At 44.5% G+C, this 24,645-nt stretch overlaps 1 protein-coding gene across 1 annotated transcript in view; it reads left to right on the top strand.

Moving 5' to 3' along the window:
• LOC307156279 (globoside alpha-1,3-N-acetylgalactosaminyltransferase 1-like) overlaps positions 1–24,645 on the top strand; it is a gene marked incomplete at its 5' end in the record, with an annotated part of 193,266 nt that overhangs the window by 153,572 nt on the left and 15,049 nt on the right. The window contains 3 exons of the mRNA XM_079867573.1: positions 305–352; positions 24,066–24,095; positions 24,209–24,346. Of these exons, the coding sequence (XP_079723699.1) occupies positions 305–352; positions 24,066–24,095; positions 24,209–24,346 (216 nt within the window). The remainder of the gene's footprint in view (positions 1–304; positions 353–24,065; positions 24,096–24,208; positions 24,347–24,645) is intronic.

Consider the following 24,645-nt stretch of genomic DNA (forward strand, 5'->3'; position numbering starts at 1 on the left):
TCACTGAGAAATGTAGTTAAACTAGTAGCGTCACTTGTAGAGACGCTACTGCCCAACACTGATTATTTGGACCATTAGAGGTTTACCACTCCCCACAGTTATTAAGGTAGGTTACATGTTAGTTGTAATGTGTTAGTAGCTCCATCACACATGTTCTTCTACCTGGCAAATGTATGCATTATTGCTATTGCTAATGATGTATACTGTGCAGTAAGCCTGCACATGCATCCACATGCTAATAAAAACACAACAAAAGTTATATTACAGAACACAAACATTCACTGCTGTATCTCCTATTTCTTAGGCAAGAAAAAGAGCACCAGGAAAATTATCAGTTGCAATCACCACATGGGTAAGTACAAAACTTCCTTCAACAGTTTTGCTCTAATTTATTGTGACTTGTGTAGCACCAGCATCCTCCAACACAACACTTACGCTACTGGACCAGTTCTAGCTGAAGTGGGGTAGAAAGATATAAAACTTACGCAGCAGACCAGATGTTGAATAAAGAAACACTTTAGTGTAACACACCAAACATAAAAATAGTAGTTAGACCACTGAAAAAAAGAAAAAAAAGAAAAAAAAAAAGAAAAGAAAAAAAGGCAAAGCAAACACAATCACATCAAAACAAAGACCAATAAAACATTAATCAATATGAAGAATTTGATACCGCAACTCAGTTTGAATTCACTTCAAGGTGTATAATACTTTTCAGTTCATGTAATAAAGTTCAGTTGGTGTGCAATAAAGTTCAGTTTGTGTGTATTAATGTTCAATTCCTTTGTAGTAAAGTTCTGTTCCTTTGTTGTAAAGCTAAGTTCCTTTGTAATATAGTTTTGATTGTGAGTAATGTAAAAAAAGAGAAAAAAATGTCAGATCCAATCTAGTTCTTAAAAAAGATCCAAAAAAGTCTTAAGTCTAAGTTTATCTTAGTTCTCTTGTCATGCACGTCTTCTCCACACACACACACACACACACACACACACACACACACACACACACACAGCATGGAAGAATCTTTGTCCAAGGTCATACAGTTTTAACTCTAACATAAAACCTGACCAAACAAATGCCATTGACCCAAAATTGTTCAGTTTAGGATGCAGAGACCAGATAAGTATTATTTCTTCCTCTTTAAAGATATTAAATACACTTTTACAAGTTACACTCAATCTGTCTGCCTCTTCTCCTCTTTGACAGTTACTTTACAAATGATGCGCGTTATGGAAATGCACTTCCAGCCTGGTTTCATTGTTAAAACGTAGGTAATAATACGAAATTTTCAAAGACATAAAACTTACTTTTTTGTATGTTTGGATAGATGCTGAAATTTATAATATGGACGTATCTGCAACATACGTAGCATTATTACGTTTTTACAGCTACAAAACGTTAACTATTTACGAATCTTTCATAGCATAAAGATATACTATATTGCCAAAAGTATTGGGACACCCCTCCAAATCATTGAATTCAGGTGTTCCAATCACTTCTATGGCCTCAGGTGTATAAAATCAAGCACCTAGGCATGCAGTCAGTGAATTCAAGCGTGGTACCGTGATAGATTGCCACCTTTGCAATAAGTCCATTCGTGAAATTTCCTCACTACTAAATATTCCACGTTCAACTGTTAGTGGTATTATGACAAAGTGGAAGCAATTGGGAACAACAGCAACTAAGCCATGAAGTGGTAGGCCAAGTAGAATCACAGAGCGTGGTCAGTGCATGCCGAGGCACACAGAAGTCACCAACTTTCTGCAGAGTCAATAGGTACAGACCTCCAAACTTCATGTGGCCTTCAGATTAGCTCAAGAACAGTGCGTAGAGAGCTTCACGGAATGGGTTTCCATGGCAGAGCAGCTGCATCACCAAGTGCAATGCAAAGCGTCGGATGCAGTGGTGTAAAGCACGCCACCACTGGACTCTAGAGCATTGGAGACGTGTTCTCTGGAGTGATGAATCACGCTTCTCTGTCTGGCAATCCGATGGACGAGTCTAGGTTTGGTGGTTGCCAGGAGAACGGTACTTGCCTGACTGCATTGTGCCAAGTGTAAAGTTTGGTGGTTAGTGATTATGGTGTGGGGTTGTTTTTCAGGGGTTGGGCTTGGCCCTTTAGTTCCAGTGAAAGGAACTCTTAATGCTTCAGCATACCAAGACATTTTGGAAAATGTCATGCTCTCAACGTAGTGGGAACAGTTTGGGGATGTTCCTGATCCAACATGACTACGCACCAGTGCACAAAGCAAGGTCCATAAAGACATGGATGAGTGAGTTTGGTGTGAAGGAACTTGACTGGCCTGACCTCAATCCGATAGAACACAATTGGGATGAATTAGAGCGGAGACTGCGAGCCAGGCTTTCTCGTCTAACATCAGTGCCCAACCTCACAAATGTGCTTCTAGAAGAATATAGGACAGGAAGTGAAACTAGCATTGCATTCGGACGTGCCTTGATGACTTCCGACCTTAGCATTTATCAGTTTTCGGATGCAGCCGCAGACTTGAGAGAATCGAACCATTAAAAATACCAGAAGACACTGTGGGCAGTGGACGTACGGAAGCCTGTAAGCTTTAAACTTCTCGTTCTCACTTAAGGGATTCCTGCTGCAAATTCAAAATATGTGACGGCTCGTGAAAGTAAACATTTGTCCGTCTCTTTTTCTTAATTTTAATAAAGTGATAATAAGACCTTAAGAAAGCGGCAGTATTTATATTGCCATATTAAAAATAATATGAAAGGGCATTTTGCAGGTTAGAGTACCCAGTGACTCAATGTATAGAAAAATAATGTAGGAACTAGATTCTAAAAATCTGAAAATCGGCAAAATCAGAAGTGACGTAACAGGAGGGAGTGCGGCCAATTTAAACAATGAAAGCAATGGATCTCAATGACAGTTCGGACGCTGAGGAAATTGCAAATGTTTACTCGTATGACGGACCTCAGCCATATAATTATGAGCCTGCTATACAACCCAGAGAGCAGGGACAGGCCAGGATTAGACAGAACAACGGTCACAGGAGACTAATTGAGTTGTGGTATGAAGAGAACCGGGCAGGTGTCTTGGTGAGAAACGTCTCAGGTTACGACTGTAACCCTAGTTCCTTGAGAAGGGAACGAGACAATTCGCCAACGACGCTTTGGGAACGCCTCCGTGTGATTACGTCTGAAGCACGTATGTCAACAAGTCCAATAGGAAGAATGAGTGTCACGGGCGGGTGACGTCATGACCAGGAAAGGATAAAAGCACATCCGGTGCAACTGGCGCTAGCTTCTAGAGCCGAAGCAAAATCAATCACAGGGATGCAGGAATTATGGCAGGGTGACGCATCGTCTCCTTCCCTTCTCAGGGAACTAGGGTTACAGTTGTAACCTGAGACATTCCCTTTCAAGGGAACTCGCAATGCATCAACAACGCTTTGGGAACGAGAATACCCAACACGCCAGACTTACAATTGCCTGTAATTAAAACTGTCGGCAACCTAAGTATTAAGCACCTGAGAACCTGGGGCAGCAACCAGGTCCAGGCTATAAAACCTCATGAATGTGAGCGAGGACCAACCCGCCGCTTCACAAACCTCCTGAAGGGAAACCCCAGATAATAAGGCTTTAGAGGCCGCCATACCCCTAGTAGAATGAGCTCTGACCACCAAAGGGCACGGCTGGCCAGAGGACTCATAGGCAAGAGAGATAGCCTCAACTATCCACTTACTGATTGTTTGCTTAGAGGCTGGAAGACCTTTCTTAGGTGATCCAAAGCAGACAAATAACTGATCAGATTTTCTCCACGGGGCAGCCCTCTGGACATAAGTGTCCAATGCTCGCACTGGACACAAGAGATTCAGTTTTTCCTGGTCCGAAGATGTAAAAGGAGGAGGACAGAAAGCCTGCAGCACAATAGGCTTTGGAATATTGGTTGGCACCTTAGGGACGTATCCCTGTTTAGGGTATAAGAATGCCTTGACCATCCCGGGTGCAAATTCAAGGCAGGTGGGAGAAACCGAAAGGGCCTGAAGGTCTCCGACTCTTTTGAGGGATGAAATCGCTTGAAGAAATATAGTGTTGAATGTCAGAAATTTTTCTGAAACTGACTCTAGGGGCTCGAAGGGAGCCCCTGAATGGCCTTCCAGAACTATTTCCAGGTCCCAAGCCGGTACCCTAGTTGCAGGCGAGTCGCAGGCCTCAGCCTCAAGGTGCCACGAATGATATACCAACGACCGGGGCGTGGAAGGCTGCAATGGCCGCCACGTAAACCTTTAAGGTAGAAGGACATAAACCTGATGCAAAGTGATCTTGGAGAAACTCAAGTACTTTACTAACTGAGCAGTTAACTGGATCCCACTGACGCTGGTGACACCAAGAAGTGAACACTTTCCACTTTAGTGCATATCATTTCCTCGTAGCTGGAGCTCTGGAGTTAAGAATGGTCTCAACAACCTCAGTTGAGAGACCACTCTCTATAAGTTGGGCCCCCTCAGAGGCCAAACCCATAGTTTCCAAATCTCTGGTCGGGGGTGAAATATTGTGCCCCCTGCCTGAGACAGAAGGTCTCTCTTGATCGGGATCACCAAAGGACGGCCGTCGAGGAGAAAAATTAGGTCCGCAAACCAAATTCGACTCGGCCAACATGGTGCTACTAGCAGTAGACTTACTCCATCCCGGCGGACTCTCTCCAGAACTCCTGGGAGCAGAGCAACGGGGGAAAAGCGAACAGACGTAGCCTCAGCCACTTCTGTACCATCGTGAGGGAGAACCAAAGTGGACAGTGCATCGTATACTGAGACGCGAACAGATCCACTTCCGCTTGACCGTAAAATTCCCATATCTGCTCCACCACCTCGGGGTGAAGTCTCCAATGCCCTGGTCTCAGCCCCTGCCTCGACAGGGTGTCTGCTCCTATATTTTGGCACCCTGGGATATACACTGCCCTCAGGGAGAGTATCTTCCCTAGGGACCACAGGAGGATCTGATGCGCCAGTTTGCAGAGTGGACACGAACACAGACCCCCTTGACGATTTATGTAAGAGACCACCGATGTGTTGTCTGTACGGACAAGCACATGATGGCCCCTCAGATCTGGGAGGAAATGCTTCAACGCATTGAAGACTGCCATCATCTCCAGGAAGTTAATGTGCCAAGAAAGATGATGACTCCTCCACAGACCCTGAGCTGTGCGGCCTTCCATTATCGCTCCCCAGCCGGTGAGGGAAGCGTCTATCGAGATAGCAACTCGATGGCAAAGAGCTCCCAACACCGAACCTTGGGATAGGAACCAGTGTTTCTTCCATATAACCAAGGCGCGGAGACAGTGCCATGTGATCTTGATCGTACGAAGTGGGTTTCCCCTCGAAGAGAACCCTCTGGTTCTGAGCCACCACTGCAAGGGTCTCATGTACAGTAGCCCAAAGGGTATCACATTGGACGCTGCTGCCATGAGGCTCAACAGTTTCTCAAACTGTTTCACAGTGCGTGACTGGCCTAGCTTCAACTCTTTCATGGCTGTGAGGATAGCAGCTACACGAACGGGCAATAGATTGGCTTGCATCGTGACTGAATCCCATACCACACCAAGGAAAGTGGTTCTCTGTAGTGGAGAAAGCACACTCTTATTGGCATTGAGTCTCAACCCCAAATTCTTCATGTGAGCGAGGACGACATCTCGATGCTGAACCGCTAACTGCTCTGATTCCGCTAGAATCAGCCAGTCATCGATGTAGTTCAGAATGCGTATGCCCTGCAGCCTGAGCGGGGCCAGAGCTGCATCTACGCACTTCGTGAACGTGCGGGATGATAGAGCTAGACCGAATGGAAGCACCCGATATTGGTATTCTTTGCCCCCAAAAGAAAACCTCAGGAACTTCCTGTGTTGAGGGAGGATGGAGATATGGAAGTAAGCGTCTTTTAAATCTATCATGACAAACCAGTCCTCGGATCTGATTTGAGTCATGATCTGTTTGAGTGTAAGCATCTTGAACTTGAGTTTCATGACTGCATGATTCAACACACGAAGATCTAAAATGGGACGCAACCCCCCATCCTTTTTTGGAAAAATAAAGTAACGGCTGTAAAACCCTGATTCTCTGTCAGGCAAGTACACCTGCTCTATAGCTCCCTTCGCTAATAGAGACTCTACTTCTTGCTCCATTACCAGAGCCTGCTCGGGATGAACTAACGTGGGTAGCACCCCGTTGTAACGAGGTGGAGGAGAACCAAACCTTTGTGAGGTAACCTTTCTCTATTATCTGCAGGACCCAAGGAGATATGAAGAGTTCAGATGCAAATGCCTCTAAGTGCCATCTGAAATTTTCTTCTAGAATGATCATTTTTATCAAGCTTGTATATTTAAGTTCAGTAATTTCACTTAAATGACTATTAATAGGTTATTTTCATTGCTATTTAAATGAAATTACTGAACTTAAATATACGAGCTTGATAAAAATGATCATTCTAGAAGAAAATTTCAGATGGCACTTAGAGGCTTTTGCATCTGAACTCTTCATATATTAATCAGATTCTTCCACTCTGTTAGAAAATCTACTAAGGGTACCAGTCTCTCGAGACTGGCCTCTGGTGTTAATGTAACAGCCCCTTCTGTGTCCTGAAACATCCTGGCAGGAAACAACCGAATTGACTGTTTTTGAACCCCCCTCAGAGGGTGCGAGTCTGACGCAACGTCGAGTTGACGTTGAGCCAAGAGCTCGCTGAAGACCGCTGCGCTCTGAGGCACCAAGGGTGGCGGGGTTGGCAGAACGGTCCCCTGAGGACCCCGAAATGGAACGGGCACCGTGAAAAGAGGTGAACACCGCTCCACCCCGGCTGGGGCTGTCCTCAATGGTCTGACGATGGTGACATCAGGACCTCTTTTGAGCCGAAGCCTTCTTCGCCATAAGAACGGTCCTCAGATCCGGCTTTGGCTTAGAAGACTTCGGCTGAGAGTGACGGCTCGTTCCCCATGGTTTATTAGGGGGAGCCCGAGATGCGACACTCTCTTTTTGCTGTGCATGATATGAAGTGCTCTGTTGAGGATGCTCACGCCCAGCATCATCAGGGGCTTTGACTCATCGAGGGAGAAACTTTTTAAATGCCTCTGACTTAGTTTCTTGAAAACGTTCAACGACCGTATTCACTGAGTCGCCAAAAAGACCAGATGGTGAAATAGGGGCATCTAACAAAAAAGCTAGATCTTTTTCCTTTATTTCTGCTAGATTTAGCCATAAATGCCTCTCAGTAGCTACAAGGGCTGCCATCTCCTTTGTAGCTCTGAGAGAAAGATCTGTAGTCCGACGAAGCTCTCGAATATCATCGGGACTGACTCCCTCACTCTTGTCAATATCCCCCAACAGGTCTGCCTGATAGGCTTGGAGCACTGCCATGGTGTGCAGGCAGGCTCCAGCTTGACCCGCTGCTGTATAAGCTTTGCCCACCAAACTAGATGTAGTTTTTAGCGGTTTAGTGGGCAACACTGGCGCTTTCAAGGACGATGCTGACCCGGGAGACAGATAGCTCGCGAGCATCTGTTCCGCCGGGGGCATCGACCCATAACCATATTCCTTCAGTCCCCTTATATCAGAATATGTGTGCACTTGGGGACTGAAGAGACGTGAAGAATATGGCTTATTCCACAATCTACATAGCTCACTATGCAGACTGTAATTAGACTGTAAAAAGCGCTCGTCAAGCTTGCTTTTAGGATGAGCGCCTTTTCTCTCTGCTGGCCAGTCAATCTTTAATTTGTCAACAGCACGAGTTATCACCTCCACTAGCTCATCATATGCAGGAGAAGAAGATGGCGAATCTTCTTCCCTTATGTTTGTGTCACTACCAGCCACGCTCAGTACATCTACCTCCTCAGAGCTAGAGCACTGAAGCATGAGGCTCTCTTCCAGGGCGGAAGAAGCCGCAGGGCGGGCTTCCGACACCAGCAAGAGAGCACTGGATCCCCCGGGTAAGGGAGGAGATAAGGCAGAGCCCGTCTCCAACCCCGCCGAGAGATCCATTTGCGAACCCCAGGTCTGCATTCTCCGTGCTGCCTCAGGAGCAGCGGGTCCTGCACCCCGAGGTTCGCGAGCCTGACCACTTTCATCAAACAAGGACAGGCGGGAGTGGAGGATGCGGAGCGGGAGAAGCTCACAATGCTGACAGTCAGCCCCCTCGAAGGCTGACATAGCATGCTCCACTCCCAAACAAACTACACAAAGATCGCCTTGAATAGTTGAAGAGTTCAGATGCAAAACCCTCTAAGTGCCATCTGAAATTTTCTTCTTGAATGATAAGTTTTATCAAGCTTGTATATTTAAGTTCAGTAATGTCACTTAAATAGCAATGAAAATTACCTATTAATTGTCATTTAAGTGAAACTACTGAACTTAAATATACGAGCTTGATAAAAATGATCATTCAAGAAGAAAATTTCAGATGGCACTTAGAGGCTTTTGCATCTGAACTCTTCAGTTGTTTTGCCATGACTTTTAGATACGTGGCAGACAAACAATAAATATACAGACAGTTTTGACATAGAGCGCTTTGCTGAGGCACAAAAGCTAGCGCCGGTTGCACCTGATGTGCTTTTATCCTTTCCTGGTCATGAAGTCACCCGCCCGTGACGCTCATTCTTCCTATTAAACTAGTAGACATACGTGCTTCAGACGTAATCACGCGGAGGCGTTCCCAAAGCGTCGTTGACGCATCGCGAGTTCCCTCGAAACGGATCAGGCAATAGCAAAGCTAGTATTGGACCCTTAGCTGCATGTGTTGTGTCAGCCATTAGGAGACTTTATAAAGGCTTTAAATTGCCCCATTTTGGTGACAATGAATAAAAAAATCACAATCACAATTGTCTTACTGTATAAAATCTTTATATGTAGTTTTTACTTTATTTTAACAGGGAACCAGACTGAGACCGAGATCTCTTTTTCAGCTGAGCCCTGTGAAACATATAAACATATACAATGTCACACAATGAAAAATACATACAAAATGAAGACATCCAAATCAACAAAAACAATCACAAACAATCTTAAGTTTGATCTGCAATTTGTTCCATATATAGGGGGCAAAATAACTAAATGCAGACCTACCCAGCTCTGTTGAGATTGTTGGGATCTTTAATGTAATCAACCTTTGGGATCTTGTTAAAATATTTGTATTTGTAAAATACAAAAAATTGTAAAATAAATGTTTGTAAAATGCGTACCTCAGGAATCATTTCACACATTAAAAGTTTGATATGTTAAAGCTTTTTGTCCTTCTTTTTGCTTAAATTATGTAAATATTAAAACATATAAAAATAAAAAGCATTATTTTAACTTACTGTAGCTACAAACCAAAACCCCACAGTTGTTAGAGTCAGCCAGCTTCCACTGTTCTGGGTACTCAACAGTCCTTTTTCCCAAGTCCCAAGTATTTCAGAATGCATTGCTTTTGTACAAAAGAAAAAAGAAATTAAAAAATGTACATTAGTAAATAAAGATAACAATTTTGTCATTTACAATGCACAAAATATTATAGTATAGCCAGGTCCATCTCAGAAATTGACTTGTAGTTGCCAGTACACTCGAATATGATTCATCAAACCATCCAAGACCTTTACAAAACAAACAGATACCGCTTTAACCACTGTTGAGCAAAAATGTATTCTTTTTTTTTTTTTCACACATACCCACAAAATTAAATGGTTTCCCTTTCCAGGGCTCTGTCCACCAACAATTCTTGGAATAAGGACCATGTCATTCTCATCAAGGTCCTTTAAAATATTTTTAAGTAAATAATTGGTGCTGCAAATGTGTCCCCTGCCCCTGAGATTTATTTTATAGATTTTCATTTACCTTCAGACAAGAAATGTGACTGTCATCCACATGTTTCTTGTTAGTGAAGGATCGCCACCAGAGAATGTGTGCACCTGTAAAGCAGTTCCACCAGAGCTGTGCAATCCTTGTGTCAAGAATCTAAAAGAAATAGTAGATTACAATAAAATGTTGTTAAATAATATAAGAAGTACATATAGGAGGTTCGTGGACAAACGACCATACAAATAAGCTGCCACTGGACGCATAATGACTCGGAGGGATCGTAGAGTGAATTGGGATGACAGACTGATGCCTCTTATTTAATGGTCATTCGGGCCTTTTGCGATCACCCTCGCAGTTTCATCCCAAAATTCCACTGTCCACGAAGCCACTATTTTGTACAATGGAATAAATGCTACATGGGTTTTCCATATCTCAGCTCTGGAATGCTCTAGAGCAGGGCTATTCAATTAGCTTCATTCGAGGACCGGATTATCAAATCGAAAAGTTTAGATGGGCCGGTGGGTTGGTTTGGGGGTTTAGCTTATTTATTGAAACATAACAGTTTCAATAAATAAGTTAAAGTAACCCTAAAAAAGTGTGGTATTTACTTGGAAATGTGGTACCCAACAGTATGCAGATATATAAATCCATAATTAATAAAAACTTGATAATTTACAGCTGTGTACAACTATTTTCCTTGGAACAAATTAATTATACAAACAATAACAGCCCCTAATTAAATAATAATTATTTTATTTATAATTGATATGCTTAAATGAAAATATTCTGACAGTGAGACTTGATAAACACAGGCTACTCACTCCCAGTGCATAAAAATGCCTAAACACAAGTTAAAAACTATATGCACCTTTACAAAGAAACTGACATAATTTCATAACAAACATTAATTATATATTCCTCTACCCACCTAATAAATCTAATGCAATATAAACTACTATATCTACTATTATACTAATATATATATATATATATATATATATATATATATATATATATATATATATATACATACTATTGTAAGAAAAAATGATGTGGACGTCGAAGATCTCAAAAATGAAGTTTATTACAGTATAGCAGTGGCAAGGTACACAAAGCACCTTGGGTTCACCGGCGTCAGAATGAACCCCGAACATCCAAATCTCAAACCTTTTATCCTGTTACAGTTTTACCACTCTTAATGTAAATGAAGTTGCTCTTGTTCAAGAGCTGTGATCTGTATGTTAATGAAGTTGTGACACCCCATTGTCTGAGAAGGTTCTCTGTGTCCCACGCCCAGTCCCATTCTACAATTGACTACCATTTGCTCAGGATGTGATCAACCCAAATGGTCAAGAAACAATATAACTTGACTGCCTTAATCTCTATGATAATTAAGCCATTTTGGGGATGAGCTCATTCTAAAATATATTTAGGAGTGGAATCTGGGTCGAGGCAGACAACAATTTCTTACACTATATTTATTTTTATATATATATACTATATTTATTTATTACTACATAGTATTCAATATAAATATTGCACATTTCTGGCCAACCCATGGTAAATTACTACAGTACATTCATGGTAAATGTTTGTAAAGGTGGTTACGGGATTTAAAGTCTTCTCATTTCGTTCATGCCACAATGTTTCTCCTGCTTTCCTCATCAGTCTTGTTGGGAATGTTGAGGCTGTTTCATCCGATTTAATACTAGTTAAATCAACGAGTGATTTGTGGTTTGTAACAGATAGGTTTCTGTCGAACTGAAACGCTTCCCACTGGTTGTCGCAACGCTGTTTAATAATAGTGACCGGGAGTAAACCCAACTCCATGCTGGGCTGTGTTGAAACAACTAGTGAAACAAATGAAAACGGCCCTATTTGTTGTTACTGTAGCCTACTGACCGAGAAACCGCTTCAGATGATTCAGTGACGGAGCGGTCCGAATGAATCCGAGTGCGTTTAGAAAGAATCGAACCAAAAGAATGATTCATTCACGAATGATTGGTATCGCTGGTTCATTCGACATAAATAACTGCTAAAATATTCGCACGTAAAAAGTTTCTCAGGTCAATCGGAGCGAGGATCAAACTAAATTAGCCACACCGCCAGGAAAAGAGGAGGAGGGAGGTTGGTGCCGTCGGGCGGATGGAGATGATTGGCGGACCGCCAATTGAATAGCCCTGCTCTAGAGCCTCCAATCTTGCACTCATGTCTCTAGAGCCTTCCAGAGCTGAGAAATGAAGATCCCACGTAGCATTTATTACATTGAACAAAATAGTGGCTTCGCGGACAGTGGAATTTTGGGATGAAACTTGGTGCTACAGACTCAAATACTTTTTTAGACTAAAATAGTTTTTATCATGACAGGAACTTTAAATAAAATGTCTACCAAACAAACTGTCTAAAGCCACATTCAATAGATTGCAGGTAGGATTGTGTCCAATTGCAGCTTATTGTTTGAACGTTTTCTGGAAACCGGGACTAACTAGAGATATTACAAATATGTCTTCACTACAAAAATTGGATCAAATTGAAATTCTAACGTAGTCATTCAGCCATGGGAAACTTTTCCTCTGTGGACACAGTGTCTCGAAATCTTCAAGTGTGGCCTAGCATCTCGAAAACTATAATTGTCTTATAGTATTATTGTCACGTGTCAGCGTTTGTTTGGACTTATATTTCATAATTTAATAATTTCACATTTAATCTCCAGATTAATGTAGAAACAACATAAAATGACTAAATAAAGACAGTATATTTTAAATACTTGTTTAATGACATCTTTTTATGAATGAAAGCCAGTATCACTGATACTAATACAGCTACTGATGTCTTAAATATGACCCCCCGTACCACCAACAGGTAGGGAATATACAGAAATTGAATAAAGCGATCAAACACTCTGCACAGCATAATTTATAAAGTAAATATAAATTAATCCTTATTAAAGCTACAAAAGTTATTTAGTTAAGAGCAGTGAATGATTTTCTCTGTTCCCTTTTAGTCACTCATGTTCGACGTAGTCGACTGATTGGTATCACGCTTAGGGAGCCTGTCATCTTCGAGTACTGTTAAAACGAGCCAGTGCACATTGGCGTTTGGGATTCGCGGGTATAAATACGGAAGTGGATGCACGCACCAGTTGTCTTTCGCTTTGGAGCCAATCGGTCTTCATGTCGATGTCTCTGAAGAGTGTTGTTATATTACAACGAGCGAGTGTGTCGGTGCTTCTTCAGGAAGTCTCTACCGGTGCTGGTGGTTCTACAGCAAGAGCGCAGCGGTGGTCACAAACTTTCTGTGCTCTCAACTGCTGTTTTAACAGCATCACATTTCTGTGTTTGTGTTTGTCTGATGGCCGGTTGAGGGCGAAGAGAGTGAGTGCTTCACTGTTACAGGCTGTCAGTGTTGCCGCGATCATTCCCCTGTGTGCTCCGGCACTGGTGAGTTTTCCATTTCCTGAAAGAGCAACATGGGTGCGTTTGTGTCTTTTTCAAGATATCATTCTACCCGTGCATTTCTGGATGCGATTGTTCCCTGTCCCCCTCTGACGGTCACATTAGTTGCATCACGTGTTTGGGATTACAGCATGCTGAAGCAGCTTTTGTGGATATTTCTCATTACGGGAACATGACTATCGTGGTATTGAGATCGAGACTCGCCTTCGTCCGCGAAGGTGGATTCCCCATTACCACGCCCCACCCTTGGGTGCCATAAGGGATGGGTGATCAGAGGATCATAGTGATGGCTTCCCCACCCAGTAACCAATCCCTGTGGGCCCCTTACCCCTCTATCACACCGCAGCCAGTGGAGCTCCGCACCAGCCGTTTCATTCGGTTCCCCTCCAGAAGACAGAAAGCCGATTGCAGCATCGGAGGGTGAGCTGAGCTCTGGAGAGGGTTTCTCGGGGCGGGCCGCGCTGGTTCTCAGCCCACCGCCCAAGTGCCTTTTCTTCCCGAAGTGCATGGAGAGCTTGCCAGGTCGTGGACGGCACCTTTCTCTGCTTACAAAGCCTGTGGGCAAGCCGCTTCCTCTTTGCATGGCATGGCGTTACTACAGGTCTATCAGGCCAAGGCACTCATGGACATGCACAAGGGTAGCCTAGACCAGTGGTTCCCAACCTTTTTTTGTCTGAGACCCCCTTTTTCCCAAGAAAAAATTTTAGGGCCCCCCTTCACATTTAATGATATTATCGCTCTTGAATAGAATATGACAGAATAGACATATGTTGTTTTCAAGCAAACGGTATGTTTGATATGTTTATGCACAAATAATAGCCTATAATATTGAAAATACAATAACAAAAACATCAGTAGGCCCTTTGTAATTTAAAAACTAGGAGTAGCCTATAAAGTGGCCCTATTTGAAATGCAATAACAAAAATATTCACACTGGTGTGTAGGTAAAAAAAAAAAAAAAAAGGCCTATATATAGGCTATTACTAAATGACTGCTGTCTGGGACCTCAATAGGCTACTTGCATGTTATTTGTGAGGCTTTATCAATGTGAGGCTTTATTTTTTTACGCTTTTGGCGCTATAGCGAGCGATAATATACTTGCGTTTATTAACAAAATAATGCGTCTTTCGGAAGAACATTGTAGCCGGAACTACTTCTCTAGTACTGGGCTACTGGGCTACTCCGCAGCGGCAGGGATCCGAACCAGTGTGAAATAGTCCCAATGTAAACACTTATTATAGGTGTACAATAGTGGTTCAGGATAAGACAAAAACACGAATTGGAAAATGGATTCATGATGAACTCGCTCATTATATAAATTTTGTAAATTTTGAACAGAAAAAAGTTAAGGACTTTTATTTAATGCTCATTGCTCAAAACTATTCATAATATGACGCGACCCCCCACGGAGCTCGCTGAGGCCCCCTTGTGGGCCGCGACCCCCCTGTTGGGAACCGATGGCCTAGACCATGCGCTCATGAGTGAGCTCCGCACTGCAACCGACTTGGCTCTCCGGAGCATGAGCGTTGCGGCTTGCATGATCGGCCTAGCGATGTCCACCCTGGTGGTCAAGGAGCACCATCGTTGGCTGGTTGATATGGCAGATGCGGACAAGGTTCGTTTCCTGGACTCCCCAATTTTCCAGGTTGGGCTGTTCGACGACGCGGTGGAGAACTGCGCCCTGCTAAACCAAGTGGCAAGTGCAAGACCAAGCGTCACTGATACAGGCAACGCAGGGTACAATCAGGTCGCTTTTCCCTAAAGATTGGCCGGCCACAGGAGCATGGAAGGCTGCTTTGGCGAATGTATACACTTTGAGTGTGGAGGGGGTCCGTCCGCATCCAGCAGCTCTTGGAGAAAAGAAAGTACCAGTGGTACTTCACATGAATATGGGTCAAGGTTCCGAGCTGAGCACCAGCCGGTGAACACTGACCACTTAAGGGCGTAGAGACATCTTGTGAATGGAGCTCTAGCCTCAGCAATAGTGTTAAAGACTCTCTCCGGGAAGTCCCTGGATACCCGTTGAGGGGCCATACATGGAGGGCACACAAGTCGGGACGGGGGTGCCAGACTGTCCTGTTCGCCTGCGTGAGGAGGTCCTTCCTCAGCCGAATAGGCCAGGGAGCTGTCTCTAGCAGCTGCATCAACTCGGGGAACCATGTCTGGGTCCGCCAGAGAGGGGCTATTAAGAGGACTGCACACTTGTTCTCCCTGATCCGTTCGATGACCTGAGGGAGCATCGAGACCGGAGGGAATGCGTAAAGAGGCGGGTGCGTAAATTGAAACTGGCCCGTTGTTTGCAATCAGAACATCTCCATCCGCCTGAACTGAAGAAGCATGCAAGCTATTTTCAGGGGTGGTCCGGGCCCCCTTCTCTTTCTTTCTGCTGGATTAAGATGGCTTCCGAGGCTCCGGGTCCCGCATAAGTTTAGGCCGGGGACCTTTGTGCTTTGGAAAGGGGAAGTGGTTGGCTGGTTTAAAGTGCTGGCTGGTTTCAGTTGCTGGGCGGGGCTGAGAGACCTGAAGCCGAGCTGGAGCGCTTGGGAAGGAAGTGTCGCATGGCCTACGAAGACTTCTGTGCTTCAGTGAAGCGCTCAGCAAAACCCTTTACCAATGGGCCGAAGAGACCAGAGGTGGAAACCGGGGAGTCCAGGAAAGCAGTTCTGTCTGCGTCCTTAATCTCTGTGAGGTTAAGCCACAGGTGGCACTCTAACGCCACCAGGCTGGCCATGCTCCATCCAATGTCAGGTCGGTGGCGCTGCACAGATCCTTGAGGATCTAGTTTTCCAGTGCAGACTCGTCCAAGGAGCGGAGGAGTTTAGCCTGGAAAACTTGAAGGACCGACATAGTGTGCAGGGCTGAAGCAGCTTGACCAGTGGAAGCGTAGGCTCGGCCAGCGAGAGCTGAAGTCGTTATGCACGCCTTAGAAGGATGTGCCACATTAGACCTCCATCCAACGGCGGTGGGAGGGCAAAGATGTGCAGCCACCGCTTCCTCCAGGGGGGGCAGTTTCTCATACCCCCTTTCCTCTGCGCTGTCAATTGTTGAGAGCGTCGCTGAGGTTGAAGTACGCAGGCGGACCGAGTAGGGCACGCCGCAAAATTTTGTGAGCTCCTGGTGGACCGAGGGGAAAAATGGAGCTGCCCATTGGCAAGGGGCCTGTTGGCGCCCCAACAGGAACCACTCTTTGAGGCGGCTTCTAGCAGACTCTTCCGGTGTAGACCAGTCGAGACCCAGCTCTTCGACAGCCGGGTGAGGACACGGAGAAGCTTCAGGAAGCTGAGCAGGAGGCCGCCGGTCGCTGAGCTGCTGCTGCAGGTCGCTGCGTTCCGCTGCCGGGCTGTTCAACGGCGAGAGAGGCTTCTTGTCCAGATAAGTCAGCGAAGAGATGCGTCGTTCGCTGAAGGAAATTAAATCTGATTCCAATGGCGAAATGGGCTGCTTATCAGGTGCCACGCATGCGCGAGGCGGGAAGCGTCCTGATAGGTTTGCTCGTCCTCGCTGCTTCGCCATAGGTTCGTGCAGTTGCCGCAGCCCAGCCAATCAGCGTGCTTAGACAGCTTGCACTGTGCTTGCTGTGCAGCTGCATTGCGTTTTAAAATAAAGGCTTCAATATTCTCGGGAAAATAAGTTCCCTTTCGTAAAGGGAACTCCCGCTGCATCGATACTCGATACTTTGGGGAATGCCTTCGGCATGAAGCGTCTGAAGTCAACTATGCAACTATTCCAATCTTGATTGGTGCAACGTCACCCGTGACGTCACATGTGACGGTGATCCGGAAGCTACAAAAGGGTCACAGGAACCAGAAAATGTTAGCTTCTGGTCTTCAGCAAGCGCTCTATGTCATCTTGTCTGTTCTATTTGGTGTTGTTTGTCCCGTTAAAAGAGTATTATTTATGGCGAATAAAGAGAAGCTATTCAGGCAGTGTGCGTCCCCTTGCCCACGTTATTTAAGCGAGGGTGACACACACTCGCTTTGTGTAGTTTGTCTGGGAGTGGAGCATGCACAGGCGGTGCTCGAGGGCGCTGTCTGTGCAAACTGTTTTCAATGAAAAAGCTCCGCTCCCGTTAGAGCTTGTTCGATCAATTAGATCAGGCTCGCGTTTCCAGTGCATCAGGTCCCGCGTCTGTTGAGGCAGCGCGCCGCTTGTATGCATGGGATTCGCACGTGGGGCTGGCATATGATACTGAGACGGTTGCGACCCTTTCTCAGTGTTTATTAACCAGCTCCACTGGTCTCGCGCACGGTTCGGAAGCCCGCGCTGCGGCTTCTTCCGACCGTGTTAAAGACACAGCGTTTGATTTATCTGGCTCCGAGGAGTTAGATATTATCTATTAACACTGAATCACGTGGATATGGGGATTCGCCACCCCATATTCCCGTTAGTGAGGAGTTGCTGGAGGTTGTAATCAGGGCAGTGGTTAAATTAAATGTTAAATGGCCATATAATAAGCAGGAAGCGACTAAGAAAAATAAAATGAATGAGCGCTTCCTGCAGACCCAGTCACAATCTTTTTCACTGATCTCCATACTGAGGTATCGAGATCGTGGAAAAATCCATTATTTTCCCCGCATGTATATATTTACTCATCCATTAGGGAATCTAATGAAAATGGTTATGAGGTGATGGCTCGGGTTGAGGAATATTTTGCGAAATATTTTCTCCCCGACATTGCATCACCCCTGATAGCTCAGACACTTCCCTCCAAATCTCGTACATCGAATTTGTTAGGGAAAGCATATATGGCGGTGGGTCGAGCCGGTGCATGCCCACACATGATGGGGTTATTACAGGCATACCTGGCTGACCTCCTCAAGCAGGTGGATGATAACTGGGAGGTCTCACTCAATGGATATTACTGAATTTCGTAGAGTAGCTGACTTATCTCTCCGTATTATTAAAGAGACGGCCCGTGCTATTGGCCGTTCTATGGCAGCACTAGTCGTCTCAGAGAGACATTTATGGCTTAATCGCTTGTGGATCGGGGAGAAAGACAGGGCTTTCCTTCTCGATGCTCCCCTTTCACCTTCTGGCCTCTTTGACGACGCGGCAAGAACCGTTGTCGAGAGGCTTCAGGAGGCAGAGCGACAATCAGCTATCCCCAGTTGTCAGTCCATGTCTCATGGGGTTGCTGCCAGGGGGCAGCCTCATGGGACAGCCGCCAGCTCCTCATTTTTTGAGAAGGTTTCCTCTCGTGCCCCCCCGTATAAGGCTTGGGGCCAGAAGAAACATTCTCGCACGAAGCTCTCCATACCGAAGACAGGTCTGAGGACTGTCTCCCGGGCTAAGACGGCTTCAACTAAGACGTCTTGTCGTAACACGCAGACCCTTATGGGCGTTCCCCCAGGAGAGCGAGTACAGGAGTCTCGCCCCCTTATGCAGCCCTTAGGAAATTGATGTTCGCTTCCCGCCGCCGATGGCGCTTCGGGACACATCAGCTTCCAGCGAACACAAATCGCAGTATCTGCCCGAAGACGTTGCGGCACTGTCGAGTTCGCCGCCTCTCAGGAGGTCTGTAGAGAGCATATTTCGGTTAGTTCCTGCCAGTCAGCTGCTTCAGGTCACCGAAGCCATTTGGAAATTTATAGCCGAGGCCAGTCTCGAGGGACTGGTCCCCATAATGGCATATTTAGACATCCCGAGGGGTCTTCAAAATATAGCTTAGGGGGTCCTGCTTACAGTGGAGCTAATATACAAATATTATCTACTAAGGGTGGTTCACATGTCGGCCAGTCCCGAGCAGGGTCGGTTTTTGGAACAGGAAGTCTAGTCCCTCTTAACACAGGAAACCTCAAAGTGGGCTCTTCCTTGGTTACGGGAGCCCGGGTTCTACAGCTGGCACTTCATAGTTCCTATGAGGGGGGGGGGGGGGGGGTTAGGCCTTATTTTGGATCTCAGGGTACTGGATCAACCTCCGAGGGGGTTCAGATTCAAGTTACCGACTGTCAGTCAGACCAGCTCCGAGGACTGGTCTGTCTTGATAGATCCACAAGCTCCTTAACTCCTCTTTCCCTTCTAACCCCATCACAGGAAGTTTCCGAGATCCGCTTTTGGGGGGAAAAGCGCATCAGTTCTGGACTCTTCCAGTCGGCCTAGCCTTTTCCCCTCGCACCTTCACTAAATGTATGGACACGGCCCTTGCTCCATTGAGACTTCAGGGGGTCCGTATCTTATAGATGACTGGCTCATTTTGGCTCAGTCAAAAAGAACTAGCAATTCAACATCGAGATGTTGTTTTGCGTCATTGAGGTGCGTGGGGTTGAGATTCAATGTGAAGAAAAGTTCCTTAACTCCTCTTCAGTGGATTACGTTCCTGGGAGTAGAGTGGGACTCAGTCACGATGCGGGCACAATTGTCTCCTGCTCGTATAAATACTATCTTAAACACAATGAAAAGTATTAGGTTAGGCCAGGCTATCACTGTCAAACACTTTCAAAGAGCTTTGGGTCTTATGGCTGCAGCTTCCACGGTAGTACCCTTTGGTCTGCTCCATATGAGGGCCTTGTAGTGGTGGCTCAGGAACAAGGGATTTTCTCCTCTAGGAAAACCCTTTTCGTACGATCAGAGTTACGCGCAGTTGCCTTCGTTCTCTTGTCGTATGGAAGAAACCATGGTTCCTGTCTCAGTGCCCGGTTTTGGGAGCACCATGTGAGAGGAAGACTCTGACCACGGATGTGTCCCTCACGGGCTGGGGTGCGGTTATGGAGGGCCGTTACACCCGAGGTACTTGGAAAGACCATCATCTCACATTGCATATTTATCGCTTGGAGATGTTGGCCGTATTTTTTGCCCTGAGGCACTTCCTTGTAGACCTCAGAGGCCATCATGTTCTTGTTAGGACAGACAATATGTCGGTGGTCTCTTATATCAACCGCCAAGGAGGTTTGAGATCTCGCCCTCTTTGTAGACTGGCGCATCAAATTCTTCTTTGGTCCCAGGACAAATTTCTCTCTGTCAGATCTATTTATATTCCTGGGGTTGAAAATATGGGAGCAGACATCCTGTCGAGGCAGGGGCTGAGGCCCGGGGAATGGCGGCTCCACCCTGAAGTGGTTGAGCTTATATGGAGAGAGTTTGGCCAGGCGGAGGTTGACCTGTTCGCTTCTCATGAGAACTCTCATTGCCCGCTCTGGTACTCTCTCTCACATCCAGCTCCTTTGGGCTTGGATGTCATGGTACAGATGTGGCTGAGGTCACATCTGTACGCTTCTCCCCCGATCGCTCTGCTCCCTGGGGTTCTAGAAAGGGTCAGGAGGTACTGAGTGAGACTACTCCTTGTAGCTCCGTACTGGCCTGCCCGAATTTGGTTTTCGGACCTTATTAGTCTCTTGGAGAGTCCTCCATGGAAAATTCCTATTAGGAGAGGTCTTCTGTCTCAGGCTGATGGTACATTATTTCATCCCCGACCAGAGTTATGGAGACTATGGGTCTGGCCCCTGAGGGGGTCCCACCCATAATTAGGTTGCCCTTTCCACCGAGGTGGTCAGGACATCCATACTAGAACCCCACTCTACTAGGAACTAAACAATTAAGTTAGGGAGGGCATTGAACCCAGTTTATTACTGCCCACTGGCTTCAGTACTGGTGTTCCATCCCGCTCTCTAACGGGATCTCCTGTTCATGCTTAGGGCCTCTGTGGCGGCCTCAGTGCCCTCCGCAAGCCTCTAAGGGTGTGCTCGAAAGGACGTTCCCACTGAAACTCCATGTTCCTGTAGATTGGAGGATGAATCCTTTTCATCCAGCCTATTGGCATCAGGCTGATGGGTTATCCCTGGCACCCATCATGTCCTGTGGGTGAGGTATACGAATATATATTTGAGATATATAAGTATATATAGGAGAATCTATTGAGTCTGCTTCCTGCTCGTCTTACTCACTGGAAGAGTGGTGGTGCTGCCCCCTCTTACTTGCTAGCGTGGGAGCCACTCAACGTTATTTTTGCCCGGTACTGAGGTACCTGTAGGCAATGGTAAGATTCTTCGGGTATTCCATCCTCCATCGCATGTGTCGGATGGTCAAGGTCGTAGCCTTTGAGGTTCCTACATTAGGCCTCAGGCTGAGAGAAGTCAGTCCATCTAGTTATGCATCAAGGGTTAGGAGCTATTCCCTTTATTAAGAGTACAGTTGGTTATCTAAAACCACTCATATCTGAAGTACAAGGTGCGCTTTTGCTTTCACCTCTCATCTAATATTTTCTACTGTCTGGGGCTCCCATCCATGAGGTCAGTTGAGCCTCCGGCTCCAGACCTCCCCTTCTTGCACCAAATCTTATGACAAGCTAGTTTGGATCTGCCCTCTACTCATTCTATCGTCCGTGAGTGTACCAGATGCTTTATACCAGGGCGTTTTTTCTCTCAGTGTGGCGGCGTGGGTATTCGTTCTCCAAAGTATCGAGTATCGATGCAGCGGGAGTTCCCTTTACGAAAGGGAACGTCTCGGGTTACGTATGTAACCCTCGTTCCCTGAGTAGGGAACGAGACGCTGCATCCCTCGGCCACACTTTTCGCGCCCCTGAGAACAACTTGCTTTGACCAATTAGAAGCTAACATTTTCTGGTTCCTGTGACCCTTTTGTAGCTTCCGGATCACCGTCACATGTGACGTCACGGGTGACGTTGCACCAATCAAGATTGGAATAGTTGCATAGTTGACTTCAGACGCTTCATGCCGAAGGCATTCCCCAAAGTATCGAGTATCGATGCAGCGTCTCGTTCCCTACTCAGGGAACGAGGGTTACATACGTAACCCGAGACGTTTTCCTATAGCGTATAGCTACCAGTGTTGTGCCTGAACGCGTTCATATTTTGGGTGAACGTGAACTGAACGTACTGTATTACTGCCTGATGAACGTTACTGTGAACTCGTTCATTCTGGTGTCTGTGAACGGCACGCTCTCTCAGTTTAACTTTGTTCAATAGAGTGCCAGATTTCTATAGAGCCTTCCAGTCGAAAACCCGGCTAAAACACACCGTAAACCGGCCTTAATATGTAGCGGAAAAAACACCCAATCTGGCAACACCAGCCACCAGTGTCTACTGACTCTCTTGTTCGATCTCGTTCATTAAAATGAACAAATCTTTTTTCGAGTCATTTCGTTCATTTAAGGGGCTTTAAATGTTATACTATTAACTGGCAAATTCCCAGAACACATCCACCTACGCAATCTTGATCATATTCTGAATTAATAAATCCTTATAATGCCGTCAAAAATCGTTTACAGGGAACATAAATAATTACTTTACCTTCCGAGTCTTTCGTTCATTTGTCACGTGACAGACGCAATGAATGGATCGTTCATGAACGACTCATCACTTACGTTACAAATCAAAACAAAAAGCAGCAAGGAGGCGTCGTATGATCATTTAAACTAGTTTTATGGCAAGATCGGTGAGGATGGGAAAAATCTGACGCATAGCTTCAGTGTTAAAACTGATAAAATAATTGTCTGTGGTTCTATATGGGCTGTGGCAATCATTTTGAAAAATAATATCTCGCAGCCACATGGAAAAAAAGAACTATGAACTAGTTCATTTTTGGAACTGTGAACTTAGTTCAAAATTTTGAAGTATGAACTATGAACTGAACTAGTTCATTTTAAAATTTGTGAACTGAACTTTGAACTAGTTCATGTAGAAAGTGAACTTTCCCAACACTGATAGCTACGCAATACTAGTGAACCGTTCTCGAAAGAGAACTACACTTTCTTTTTTTTTTTGTTAACAACTGTTTATTGAGTTTTCTTTTTTAAAGTCAAGAAAAACAGAAAAACAAAGCAAAAAGCAACTATACAAATCTAGAACCCACCCCATCCCACCCCTTGTAGACTTCAATAAAATAACAATCAAATACAAACATAGAATGTAGAAAGATTGTACGTGGGAGAGGAGGATAGATTCATGGAACTACACTTTCTACTTATACACGTATTCTCATGAGATCACATACGGATTTCTTAAAGGGGAAGCGTCATGACAACGGCATTTAGATGTTTGTGTTTCTATGAACTCTTGCTTAAATGTAATACATTTGAACTTATTCATACATGCATTATGAAACATCATATTTATTATCTCTGTTTTTTTTTGTTGCAATATTATGAATTTCAGAGTTTATATTATATGTATTCATATAAGCTGGTGGGTTACACTTGTGTGTTGGAAACAGGATTTTATTCAGAGCCCAGGGAAAGCAATCCACTCAAATCACACATTTCTGTATTTTATGTAATGGCAGTAACTGAGCTTTTGTTTTGCAGAAGTTATGTTTATATGGCGGCTTCCGCTAAAAAACGTTTTCAAACTGCAACAAACTGTTATGATTTGAGGAAGTCATTGATCTAGATTGTCTTAACACTTTGTAAATTGACAAAGGAAAAGAAAGGGAATCTCTTTTAATTTTTCCTAAATTCTGTTTATACTTTACCAAAATTCTGGTTTGCAATTGACTTTTATTTTAATTTTGTGCTAATGTTATAAATGTAATGGTATTGTATAGTATTCTATTCAGAAAGAGTGGCTACAAAAGACTAAAGTGTGTGGGAAGGTGCTGAGGTATTAAAGGGCAAGACTGTAAAGAGCATTTAAAGTTATTGTTAGATATTTTATTTGATAGGTAACTGGTTTTGGTGTAATGCCCTGCAGAGTTGTAACAATAATAAAGTCAACTAAGATTTACGATGTTAAGATCCAAGTTCAGCCCACTGTAAGACACATCATCTACAACAGACGTTACAAAATGTTGAATGACAAGTTTTGTTTGTAGATAATTACAATACATCACAACTGTTCCCAACTGAATTTGTTATTTTTTTATTTTTTTTACAGGCTTTCTTACAAACAGCCCAGTGTACTGGGGTAAGAACATTTTTATACATATATTTTTTCTTTTATACTACTATGTATTTGGATTTGGATTTGATGCATATATGAATATCACATAAATGTGAATTTCCTCATTTAAAAAACAGTCCAGATGGGCAAATTTTTCCCGTGACACCATGGTTGGCCCCAGTTGTACGGGAAGGAACTTTTGATCCAACATTGATTGATTCAATCTACAAACAACAAAACATAACCGTAACAACTACAGTCTTCGCTCTTGGAAAGTAAGTATATATCTCTCCTATCTCTGATCTTCATTGACTTAAATTTAAACAATATTAAATAAACCAGAACAGTGGCGTGCACAGACCTCCTCCGGGGCAGGGGCGGAAGGACCAAAAAGGGCATTTAAAAAAAAAAAAAAATTATTTTTAAAATAAATCACCTGTATTTAAAGCAGTATCCGTCTGTCTGTTGTGTTTTATCTATTTTAATGACTTCCTCACAATTATTTGGAATATCTCACTCGATGGAGAGCAGCAGTAGGTCAGAGAGCCTCTCTCGGAAATGATGATAATATAAC

Source organism: Squalius cephalus (genome assembly GCF_949319135.1).
Source record: "Squalius cephalus genome assembly, chromosome: 3".
NCBI classification, from domain to species: domain Eukaryota; kingdom Metazoa; phylum Chordata; class Actinopteri; order Cypriniformes; family Leuciscidae; genus Squalius; species Squalius cephalus.